General features: G+C 48.2%; 5 protein-coding genes across 5 annotated transcripts; 3 read left to right on the top strand and 2 right to left on the bottom strand.

The window, feature by feature from the left end:
- Positions 1-605: 605 nt before the first annotated feature.
- Positions 606-1021, bottom strand: N7503_001276 (DUF2406 domain-containing protein; the record flags this gene model as incomplete). Its single annotated transcript, XM_057060823.1, has 3 exons — positions 606-718; positions 766-846; positions 904-1021. The coding sequence occupies 3 exons, from the start codon at positions 1019-1021 to the stop codon at positions 606-608; spliced, it is 312 nt and encodes a 103-aa protein (XP_056924785.1).
- A 763-nt stretch (positions 1022-1784) lies between these two features.
- N7503_001275 (Zn(II)2Cys6 transcription factor) lies at positions 1785-4292 on the bottom strand (the record flags this gene model as incomplete). The annotated part of the gene is made up of 7 exons (XM_057060822.1): positions 1785-2463; positions 2513-2671; positions 2724-2904; positions 2950-3136; positions 3183-3249; positions 3297-4046; positions 4132-4292. 7 exons carry the CDS (start codon positions 4290-4292, stop codon positions 1974-1976), a joined length of 1995 nt encoding a protein of 664 aa, XP_056924784.1. The 3' UTR covers positions 1785-1973.
- A 1298-nt stretch (positions 4293-5590) lies between these two features.
- N7503_001274 (NAD(P)/FAD-dependent oxidoreductase) lies at positions 5591-7152 on the top strand (the record flags this gene model as incomplete). Its single annotated transcript, XM_057060821.1, has 6 exons — positions 5591-5698; positions 5755-5799; positions 5862-5909; positions 5966-6859; positions 6913-6986; positions 7037-7152. 6 exons carry the CDS (start codon positions 5591-5593, stop codon positions 7116-7118), a joined length of 1251 nt encoding a protein of 416 aa, XP_056924783.1. The 3' UTR covers positions 7119-7152.
- A 1017-nt stretch (positions 7153-8169) lies between these two features.
- Positions 8170-9167, top strand: N7503_001273 (alpha/beta hydrolase family protein; the record flags this gene model as incomplete). The annotated part of the gene is given in 2 exon segments (XM_057060820.1): positions 8170-8380; positions 8392-9167. 2 exon segments carry the CDS (start codon positions 8170-8172, stop codon positions 9165-9167), a joined length of 987 nt encoding a protein of 328 aa, XP_056924782.1.
- Positions 9168-9844: 677 nt separating this feature from the next.
- N7503_001272 (uncharacterized protein) lies at positions 9845-11391 on the top strand (the record flags this gene model as incomplete). The annotated part of the gene is made up of 3 exons (XM_057060819.1): positions 9845-9982; positions 10036-10407; positions 10456-11391. The coding sequence occupies 3 exons, from the start codon at positions 9845-9847 to the stop codon at positions 11389-11391; spliced, it is 1446 nt and encodes a 481-aa protein (XP_056924781.1).
- Between the last annotated feature and the right edge of the window lie 31 nt (positions 11392-11422).

Here is an 11422-nt window from a genome sequence, read left to right as displayed (position 1 = left end):
GTGCGTGTACACTTATTTTAAGATTTTCTTTTCTTTTTCGTTTGGCTTCGTAAATCTTGGTTCTGAAGAGGCTCAGCTATAATTAACTATGCAAAGGGGCGAAGTTCGAGACCGATAATAAATAAGAAAGGTGTACAGTGCACCCTAAGGGTGTAGTACATTGTCGTTATCGGTGATCTCGGGGCCACGTTTGCCTCGGAGATGATCACAGCAATCCAAGTCGGACCGATTACCTGGATCAATTAATTTGAGGAAAATAGATTATCAATTATTGATTGTTCCAAACGTACGCCTCCAATTGGAACCTAATTTGCCTGATAAGTCACGATAGATGAATGCCAAGCATGACGATCTGGGGAATCAGCGCCCGGTGGATTCGTGTGGTATGTCAACCAACCGATCTACACTATACACTATACACTATACACGGTGTAATTGTAGACCAGCTGATTCATACGTCAACATCCATGGTCACTATAGAATCACAGTCCAAGGGTCATGTAAAATGTCATTCAAATCAAATCAAATATCATAATAATACATCTCGACCGCGTTCAAGGTATCATAAAACATGCTCATCTCATAAACCACGCATCAAATGTTTATCACACTTGGAGGTTCTGTTTCCGGTGCGCATCAATGGCAGACTGGAAGGATCGAATCGTATCTAACGGCCGCTCTAGACGATTCCGGGTTGGGTTGCAACGATCGGGGTCCGCTGGTCTCTGTTAGTGAAATCCAAAGTCCCAAGAAGATCAGACATACCGATGATTTTACCTTCTCGATCTTTGTGTTGAATGCTTCCCAGGGAAGAAGTATTATAGTCCCCGTGATTGCCCAATGACACTGCGGAGGTCAGTGGTAAGCCTAGATGGTATAAGGGTTAATGGAATAGGGACTTACTCGGCTGGGCTTCATGAAGGGCCAAGTTGGGGTCCGCCTTGGTTTGTAATACCTTTTTGGGCATATCTGCAGAGTGCATGGAGCCAGTGCGCTCACTGGATGATCGTGATGAACCCATGGTATAATGTAATCAAGGGACTAAAAAGGCTGAGATAGTGTTCCAAAGGTTGAAGATTTCAATGCCGATTGTTCCGCAAGGTATACCGGAGCGGGTGCCTGAATCCATGGTCCCTCACGCTCTTTAAATAAATCAACGGAACAGGTACCTTTCCCTAAGAATAGTTTTGCGGAGGATCACGCAAGTGGCGACTTTTGGACGCATTGCGGTGATTGGGCGGAGGATCACCGGATAGTCGCAACATCCCAATTCCGTATGACGTTACACCTCCTCCGTCGGGCGTTCCCAGTGGACGGCCAAGCTTCTACTAAACAGTAGTAGAATGCTTAGCATCCATAGACCAGTGAACGGCCGATGAACACGCACTCCTCAGTGGCTGGTGGACGGCAGCGATCCAGGTACCCGTGGGAAAGTGGAGATTTCCAGGATTCTGAAACAATTGACTTGCGAGGCATTGCGCAGGTACGTTGGATCCCGAGCTCTTTACAAAGATGAGATGGCTACGAAGATGTCCATGGATTCATGGATCCTTTGAAATATGACAGAATCGAACATTCCTCCCCCAAGTTTCCACCGCGGGGTAGACCCATGTGTGTCACAAGGGAATGCTGGAGTGTTCCTGAAGGTTTCGGTTCTTCAGTGCTTTTGCTGCCGCACCGGTGCACTGATCGCGAGTGGATCCCTAGGCAGCGAGTTTTCCCAAACACGGGATACTTCTGGAGCGTCAAGATCGGTTTACAGATCATAATGACTTCAGGTGATCGCTGATTCGACCGAATCAAATGGCTCGATGCAAACGGCCGAGTCGTATCTCCTCCACCGCCACATTCCGGAGCCGTCTCGTCAGAACAATTCATTATGACACGAGTTCGCAGACGTGGAATCTCCACGGTCGCATCCCGTTCGCTCGTGGCCGCGAGTCATGAACTGCCCCCCATCCGGTGCTTGGATCTTACAAAAATCGGTACAAATGTTCGAGGTTCTGCGGGTTGAGATAGTCCGGATTCGTCAACGAGCCCGCCAGTCCCAACACATCATCGCCCTCCACGTTGAACAACTCGTACCAATCCATATTCACCGCCGGCTCCTCCAGATGCAGCGAAGGATCGGTGGGTGTGCTTAGAGGCAAGAGATCATTGCCATGGGATAATGGTCGGGTCATGTCCTTGTGGGTGTCGGTCGGAGATTCGGGGGCGAGCCCCTTGATCACTTGAGATGGTGCCGACGCGCCATCCCCCAGGCGAAGATCTCGAGCGGTCCGATCGTCGAGACAGCGGAAGAACAAATCTAACACCCAGTTCTCCAGGTCCCACGACTTTTGAAGTTCCTTCAGACCGAGGAGACAAAGTTTGGCCCGATGTTCGGCTAATTTTCGAGCCGTCCCAGTCACGCGCCCGAAGTGAATGGTGTGGATACACAGTGCAGAGAAGGTGTGGGTGATGCTAGTTCGGCAATTAGATCGGGGTCTTTCGACACACTGGGAGAACGTACAGGTGGACCGATCCATGCTGCACCAGGTTTTCGGAGAGCATGTCTTCAAGAATGCGTGTGCTCCTGGTGGCTGCTTCTAGCGCCATATTGCCTTCCATGCTTGTTGATTCACTGGGTGGCTGTAAGAAGATGGGTCGGTATAGTAACACGTAGAGATTACTGCTAATGGTCAGCGTGCTCCCTCCGTACATGGCCATTGAAGGGTCCGTACTTATACGCCATATGAAGCATACCAACAAGGAACGTGACCTCTCGCCTAGTTGATGTTTGGAAATGCATCTCCGTCGGCAATTTAGATTCCCAGTCTAACAGACGCTGGTGGAGCATGGGTCGAGACACATTGTCCAGCTTCGTGCGACAGGGGGAATACTGACTGGAGACTACCTCCCGTACTAGTTGTTGTTAGATACACTCAATGGCAGATAAAACAAACTCACATAGCTTCGCCAATTGAGCCATTCCAATCACGTAGGGCACATGGGCAGCAGGTGGCTTTTGGAAAATCTCAGAGGGGATATCATCATGCTCTAGAAAATCCGCCTCTTCAAGCTCCGCCACTTCGCAATCCTCATCACGGATACGAGAAGGGAGCCCCAGCGCAGCCGAAGTTTGTTGGTCCCGAACCTAAACTGTGAGCATGAGCTGACTTCGTGGGGGAGACGAGGCCTACATATAGAGCCCACCAGATCCGTTTCCATACTTTTTGGTCCCGCGCACCAAGGAAAGGCAGTTTTGACCTATTTTTGTTAGCGCTTGAGGGAGCCGTTTGAAAGCTTTTACTAACATCACATGCATTCCCTTTTTCTGGGCAATACTGGTCGCTGCACCCAGCCAGAAACGAACATCTCGTTCCTCAGTTGGTCCTCCACGCCAGAAGCTCAACAAGAATAGAGATTGGAGTTTGATAATCATGTCAGTCTCCCATCCAACGTCATATATTTCCTTTGCGCGCTGGTAAAAAAGCCCCTTGGCTTGATACCGATTGGTAAAACCTGTGGTGCGCAATGCTGTGTCTGAACACAGGCTCACGCCTATGAAAAGCATCGCTTGTAGGAGCAGGGGGGAGATGGTATGTTCGGTATATGCCTGATGTATCGTTTGCCGATCGACAATGGGGAAACAGGGATGAAACCACTCAAAGTATGCTTGAAGAAGAGTATCGCAAATGGTGGGCGATGGGAACACCAACGCGCTCTCACGGATGAGACGATCTTGGAGGATTTTTCGGTGCTGATCATCACTAATCTCACTGCCACGAACCTCGGGAATGGCATAGTGCAATCGACCTTTTTGAATACTGCGCGTGGGCCCTTTTTCGGGTGATCGTCGACCTTCATCAACTACACATGTTAAGGGACTGGACTCGCCAAGAAACACGGTTTCATGGACATCCTCTGTGATCGCGGGACGAGCAGAAGGTACATAACGTAGTCCACGGTCATGGACATCTTGCACACTCTGGTTCACGGGCGTATTGGTTGTTATTGGAGATACTTCAGTATCTATCGAGGCTTTCTTCTTTCGTCGAGGATACCTGAGATTGTTGGTACATATATAAAATATAGAAACGAACACGCAGAGCTAGCTAATAGAACGAGAATTATCAAAAAGATGCTTACTTTCCCCGTCTTGATTCTCCTACGTCACAAACAAGATTCCATGCCACACAATTCTGGCATGGCTGCATCTCAAGCACATTACATCGCACTCGACGAGAATTGCAAGCCATGCAGGCTTTCTTAGCGCGTGTGCGTGGACGATCGGAGTTCGCGGTCACCATGATTGCTGGAATAGGCTGTTTGTAAGATCCCGATAAAATAAATAAAGATCGAGGAGCAGCAGGGCGACTGTGTCGGTTCTCTCGGTTATACGCCATGACAGTGGGTCTCTCGGCTTCTTCGGTTATACGCTGCGCGGGGAAGAGTATCATTCCAAGGTTGATTTGAACTCTCATGAGGTCACTGTCCAGCAGAGTTGGGTAGGGGATAAATCGCAAGCACTTGGGAAGAAGAACGTGATTTCTAGTCTCTGCACTAGATAATGGCATGAGAAAATAAGTGAATCTTCTCATCTACGACGGCCGGCCCACGTGACTGAATGACGAGTCAACTTGATCACGGAATCGCTGGCAAGTCTCGATGCAATCATGAATAGAGTCTTTCAAACTTTGTTTTGAAACACTGTAGGGAGCCAAAAGGAAATGCCGACCCTGTGGAAGACATGCTTTGAGCATTCAAGCATTGAAGTGGTGGGCTCTTGGTTATATATCCATGTGTCTGTAGTAGCACTTGGGAGACAACTTCTGTAATTAAAATCTGGGGTAAATGCCCGAGTTCTGTCACCTAATGGCCTAGATCAATTGACAAGTCTTGAGAACAGATACCCTCGTGTTGACTTTGATCGACCTCAAGACTAAGTATCGAATTTGGATCTTTACAGTTCTTGGTATGTCCCAAGGTACATGCACAAACGCCCTTGAGTTTTTGGACCAGTGCTCATGAGAACTTTCCATCTGGACCAATCTCAAAAGGATGCAGGGGTAGGAATGAAGGGAAATAAAAGAATTTGGCGGAAATACAAGTGCAAGTGCCGCATTCCAAAGGCTGGGCTACTTCTCATGAATAATGCATGAACCATGAATCATGAATCACGAATCACAGAGACCTCGAGAATTTCCAAACAACTACAATTCGGTCAACAATCACCGTTTCCCCAAGTTTGCTTGGAGAGATCATATTTTGTGGAAACTTCCACGTGAACACCTGAAGCCATCATGCCGGAAGACATGCACATTCATGTTGCCTCTCTGGGTCAATATCGGGAGTCGGAAAGGTGGGGAAGATGTTCCGGTGGGCCTGTGTGGTCTATCTCCGTACGGCTTTACGGAGTTGTGACCAAGTCCGAAGAGTGTTCGGGAGTTGACTGTGGCGCCATCCGTTGTTTGTCCCCTTTGTCCCGGAAGTGACATTTGCCCGGTCGGCATTTACCCCAAACAGGAAATTCTAGCTCGGAGTTAATCAGATAAGAAATCTGATAACCCGTCAGTCATCCCGGTGTCGCTGCCGACGTTCTTATTTTATGAAGCTCCTTCAAGTTTATTGCATTCTCCTTTTCGTCATCCCTACATTCAAAATGGCTAGCTCTCTTCGCAATATCATCGTCGTCGGAGGCTCTTTCGTTGGGCGGGTGAGTCCATTGACCATGTTTACGCAATTTGAAATCTAGACTGACCTTCCCCACAGACAACTGCTCAGGAGCTCGCAAAAGTGGTTCCTCCGACACACAGAGTATGTTCGAACTGAAGAAGAGATTGAGTCGGTCTGTGAGAGTGAGAATTGACGCTTTCTAGGTTCTCCTCACCGAGCCCCACAGCCATTTCCACCACCTGTTCACTTTTGTAAATGATCTCCCACAACATGATAATTCAACGTTCTGAGGCTAACATGCCAACAGCCCCGATTTGCGATCGTTCCAGGACAGGAACACAAGGCTTTCATCCCATACAGTGGTCTCTTTTCGGTCGTGACCGAATCAAAGTTACACAGTGTAGTTCAGGCGCGCGTGACATCGGTCCACCCCCAGCATGTGCAGCTTGATCGAGAATGGCAGGGTTCCACAGAGATCCCCTTTGATTACATTGTGGTCGCCACCGGCACGCGCCTGTCGAAGCCCGCCGCAATGGAAAAGGACGACAAACTATCATCAGTGGAGTACCTCCAGAAGCACCAGGCAGACGTCAAGCGGTCGCAATCAATTCTGATCGTCGGTGGTGGTGCTGTGGGAGTGCAGATGGCAACCGATCTCAAAGAGTATTACCCGGAAAAGGATATCACGGTGGTGCAGTCCCGACCCCAGCTCATGCCCAGCTTCCACATTGGGCTGCACGACCTTATCAAAGAACGGTTCGATGAGCTGGGAATTAATCTCATCACTGGAGCCCGAGTGACCATCCCGACAGGTGGTTTCCCCACTGATGGAAAGCCTTTTGAGGTGCAACTTACCAATGGCAACACCGTGTCCACCGAATTTGTGATTCTGGCGACTGGCCAAACACCAAACAACCAACTTGTTAAAAGCCTAGAACCCTCCACCCCTGAAAGCCCATCCGTGGTCAACCCGGAAAATGGGTACATTCGCATTCGGCCAACAATGCAGTTCCTTGACGAGCGTTATTCGAATCTCTTTGCGGTCGGTGATATCGCGGATACCGGGGCACAGAAAGCTGCACGACCTGGGTCCGCTCAAGCCGCCGTGGTTGCAAAAAATATTTTGTCTATGATTGAAGGTCGTGAACCCGAAGAGAAATTCGTCAAAGGTCCGGGAGCGATCCACATCACACTTGGAATGGTCAGTCTCGACAATCTGTTCCCGTCACCGGTGTCCACACTAACGTCATACAGAAATATAACGTGGTATTCCGCAATCCCAATGTGGCAGAAGGACAGACAGAGCCATGGACCAACCCGAAACAAGAGTAAGATACGTTCTTCATCATATATTGTTACATGACTGACCTTGAGTTAGTGGCCAAGAAGATATGAACGTCGAGGGCATGTGGCAAAGAATGGGTATCTCAGTGGACAGCCCTCGCCAATACCATCTTTAAAGAACGAAAACCAAGCAACCAGCCATGATAGGGTTGTCGCTATGTATGAACGGCATTGTGGGTTCTGGCCACCATCACTTCCTATCCTTCACTTAAATTCACATCATATGGAGAGGGACATGGGCATGCAAGAAAATACATAATTATGTGATATAGCTGCAGACGCAGACACTTAGGATACCCACAATTAGATGGAACGAGCGATCCCAATTCATGGACGCACGTAAGACAAACCGAGAATTACTTTTAATCTATGTACGTAAGGGGGTTTTGGGTAGACTTTGCACCTACTGGACCGAAAGGCCTCCGCCTTGTCATCTTGTGGCCTCTTAAACTTCCAAGCTGTCGTACATGTGACTAAATTCATGTAAAGTGTTATGAAACTTAGGAGCTCCACACCTTGCATCGTATATAACCGTGTTTCCGTTGCTCCTGCTTTAGTAGCCAGACTTCTTGGGTCTTTCAAATTCAAAGTGATATGTTGTAACGGTAAACCACCCAATTGAAATTGGTGCTATATGCTGTCAGTACAGAGTAAATTCCTAATAGAAATTACGTGTCTTAGTGAATCCTTCGCTGGACATCCAACGTGTTTTAAGTTGTCTAATACTGTCCTACTTCAGTCCAGCGCTGGTCATGTGACTGTCAAGCATCTTGGTCTGCAATGACGCCAAGAAACATCCCGTTCCAATTTACTTCATCAATCCTGTTTCCACAAGCCTGACGACAATACATTAAAAGTCGATGCATACCAGGATCTGATGGGTCTCCAATGGTTGGAAGATTGGTTCCTCAGCGCGTCGCGCGCTTTACAATAAAGACGTCACTTGATAAATCTGTCCGATCACGCCCGTTTGAATGGCCCTATCAACACAACACTCTCGCAAGGCGAAGAACACATCCCCGGCACAGCCAGAATGGGATATGGCGTGGTCCCAATACCCCACGAACATTGTTCACTAGCTCCCTTCCGCCCCTTCTAATCCCGCCCATCATCTTTGTTGGGCTTCTTCTCACTCTCTGGACATGGAAATGTTTCTGGATCATCGTGATGCAAAACAAACTATTATACCTTTCATGGCTGCCACCTTTTTCCAGATCTGAGCAAATATCAGAATACAAGCGTGAATGCGAGCCCGTGCAATGGGCAGAAAAGCGACTTCGGAGTCTCGATGGAACAAAGCTAGCCATTTGCGAGGGACACATCCCCGACAGTCCGAAACAAGTGGATGCAAAGAAACGAAAGAAGCTCGTGGTTATTTGTTATTTTCAGGGAAATGGGGGTCATTACCGCTCCGACTACCACTCCTGTCGCAGTTCTTGAATTCTGTCTCGAAGTCTCAGACCGGGCAGGCGCTCAATGATACAAAGTATATAGTTGTTGCCTTGTCATACCGCGGCTACTGGACATCGTCGGGGACAGCCACACAATCGGGCATTGAACAGGATGCCCTGGCATTTCTCAACTGGGTTTCGGCTACTTATCCCTCACCGGATACGAACTGCCAGGTGTTTTTGTGGGGCCATAGCCTTGGTGCGGCTGTTGCATCGTCCGCTATGTCCAAATACCTTACTCGAATGGATGCTCCCCCACCGACAAGGGGGGTTCCTCTTCTTCCCATATCTGGACTGATCATGGAAGCCCCGATCTCGAACATCAAGGATATGTTGATTGCCTTGTATCCTCAAAAATGGCTTCCATATCGATATCTTTGGCCCTTCTCGTGGAATACGTGGTGTAGCTCAAAGTATCTCGAACAATTGGCTAGGTATCGCGACCGAGATGCTGACCAACGAATGAAGACGGATGCCCCATGTAAAGGTCGATCCGTGCCTCCGATACTTCTTCTGGCTGCCGAAAATGATGAAGTCATCCCACCCCACGTGGCAGGACAACTCGAACAGATAGGTCAAGAATTGGGATTGGAGATTACACGAAAGGATGTAATAGGGGCCATGCACACGGAGTGTGCTATGAAGAATGATGGGAGAGAGGCTTTGGTCAAGTTTATTCTTGAGCATGCCAATGGTGATCCTGCGAATGGATGAAACCCAGATTAAATATGAACTCTCAGACTGAACATATTCCTTAATTTGCTCATGGATACGAGGAATTAGTTTGTCTGAACTCAGCCAGCTGGACATGTAATTCCAAGGCCGATAATTCCCGATTGCTCTGCATATATGTACAGTCTGGACTCAGGGTCGGGTGTCCGTGCATTCTGGTGGAGCTCTTTCACTCATGGTGATTTTCATGGGCCCTGGTTAGCTCTAGGGTCGGGTCAAAAACTGGGCATGGACGAACACATCTGGGTGTGGATGCAGATTGATCCACTTAGATAACAAGGTTGGCGGGATGCTCCGAGCTCGGCCGCTCTTCAAGGTAGTAACAGCTACTAACAGGTAACAGACAACCCTAAGAGATATTGCAATGAAACAAACCCTGGAGCTTCGTGTTCATCATTATGGTAAACTGAGCAATATGTGTAGTATGTTTCCAAACCTGTGCTAGGATGTTTACTGATATGTATCTCCGCGGACCTGTGGGTGGAACCCTGGATCGACGGTGGGGCAATTAGGACTGATATGAAAATTTCCCCGATTAACAACCGATCAATCCTGCGATGTAAAGGGAATTGAAATGGAAATTTCAATTCAGCATTTCCTCTATTCTTCATACATGAACTCCTGGTGGAAATCCTCACACGTGCTGTCGGTGTCACATCATGGGCCCCAAACCAAATAATGGCTCGCAAGTCGAGACAGAGAATCAAGGGAAAGATACTCTTGTGAGCACAGCAGAGCAAGGAATCGAGGAGTATCATCCGAGTAAGACACAAAGCAATATCACTATTGTTAGCTGTGTGCGTTGACCCCAATAGGAGAGACATGGCTTCGTATGTTAACGGCCCTTTAGTATATTGCGAATTTCAGTGATGGATTTCAAAACAGTCTGGCAAATCCGACGAACGTGATCTTCAAAGATCTCCTGGGCGCAAGTGATTTCACCTCGGTGATGAAAACACGAATCAGCAACTCGCTAATTGTTGGTGCCATTTTGGGAGTCGTTGTGTTGGGGTACACATCCGACATGTTTTCTCGAAAAGCCGGACTGCTTGTAACCTCGTCGCTCGTGGCGGTTGGGACTTTAATGTCGACGGTCGCGTTGCAGGTAAATCCATCCCAGAACATGTTATGGTATTTTGTGATTGCTCGTGGGATTGCGGGATTTGGGGTAGGAGGAGAATACCCTCCCAGTGCAGCAGCCGGTATTGAGGAATCAGATGATGTGAGTCATATACACCATACACAATGATCTATATCCTAACCAGCTCAGTTAATGAGAAAATATCGGGGTCCACTCTTCGTTTCCTTTACAACGCTCATGGCTACCCTCGCCAGTCCGATTTTGCAAATCATTTACCTGATTTGTTTGATTGCCAGCAACAATGATTTGACTATTACATTTCATGCTATATATTCGATCGCTACAGTCCTTCCCGTGGCCATCATTATCCTGCGACTGTTTATGGTGGACTCAACATTATTTCGCCATTCAAACCTTACGAACCAACGACATTCCCCGCAAATCTATCTTCTTCTTGCTCGCCGTTACTGGTGGAGAATCTTCACAACTTCCTTCGCGTTCTTCCTATACGACTTCATCAACTTCCCTAACAGCATTATGTCGAGCAGCATCATCTCTTCGCTTGTCAAGGATGGTGATATCCGACAGACAGCTATATGGCAGGTTATTCTAGCCGTGTTGCCCGTGCCTGGCGTGTTGATTGGAGCATGGCTAACCAATGTAATTGGTCGACGCAACACTGGTATCCTTGGACTTGCAGGCTACGTAGTCCTTGGCTTTATTATCGGAGGAACGTACTCCAAGCTATCCAAGAACATCGCCGCCTTTGTTGTGCTTTACGGATTGCTGCAGGCCTTTGGCCACATGGGCCCGGGAGCTACAATTGGACTAATTTCTACCGAGTCTTTCCCCACAGCGGTCCGAGGAATGGGGTATGGAATTGCCACGGCCTTTGGAAGAACGGGAGCAGCGGTAGGAACGGAGTGTTTCACACCATTGGAAGACGCCGCTGGCATAAATTCAACATTCTTCCTTGCAGGTGGCGTTGCGATTGTCGGTATCCTGGTGTACTGTCTTTTGCCTGAGAGCAGCAAGCTCGATCTAGCGAAGGAGGACAGAATGCTAGAAGAGTATTTGGCTGAACATGGATACCATATCGAAAAGGGAAACCCGATGGCTTCTTGAATTCCGAATGATTGGTCATGTTTCGGAGCAT

The sequence above is a fragment of the Penicillium pulvis genome (genome assembly GCF_028828015.1).
Source record: "Penicillium pulvis strain IBT 33274 chromosome Unknown contig_12_segment0_segment0, whole genome shotgun sequence".
In the NCBI taxonomy this organism is placed as follows: domain Eukaryota; kingdom Fungi; phylum Ascomycota; class Eurotiomycetes; order Eurotiales; family Aspergillaceae; genus Penicillium; species Penicillium pulvis.
This window is presented reverse-complemented; position numbering and strand designations above follow the sequence as displayed.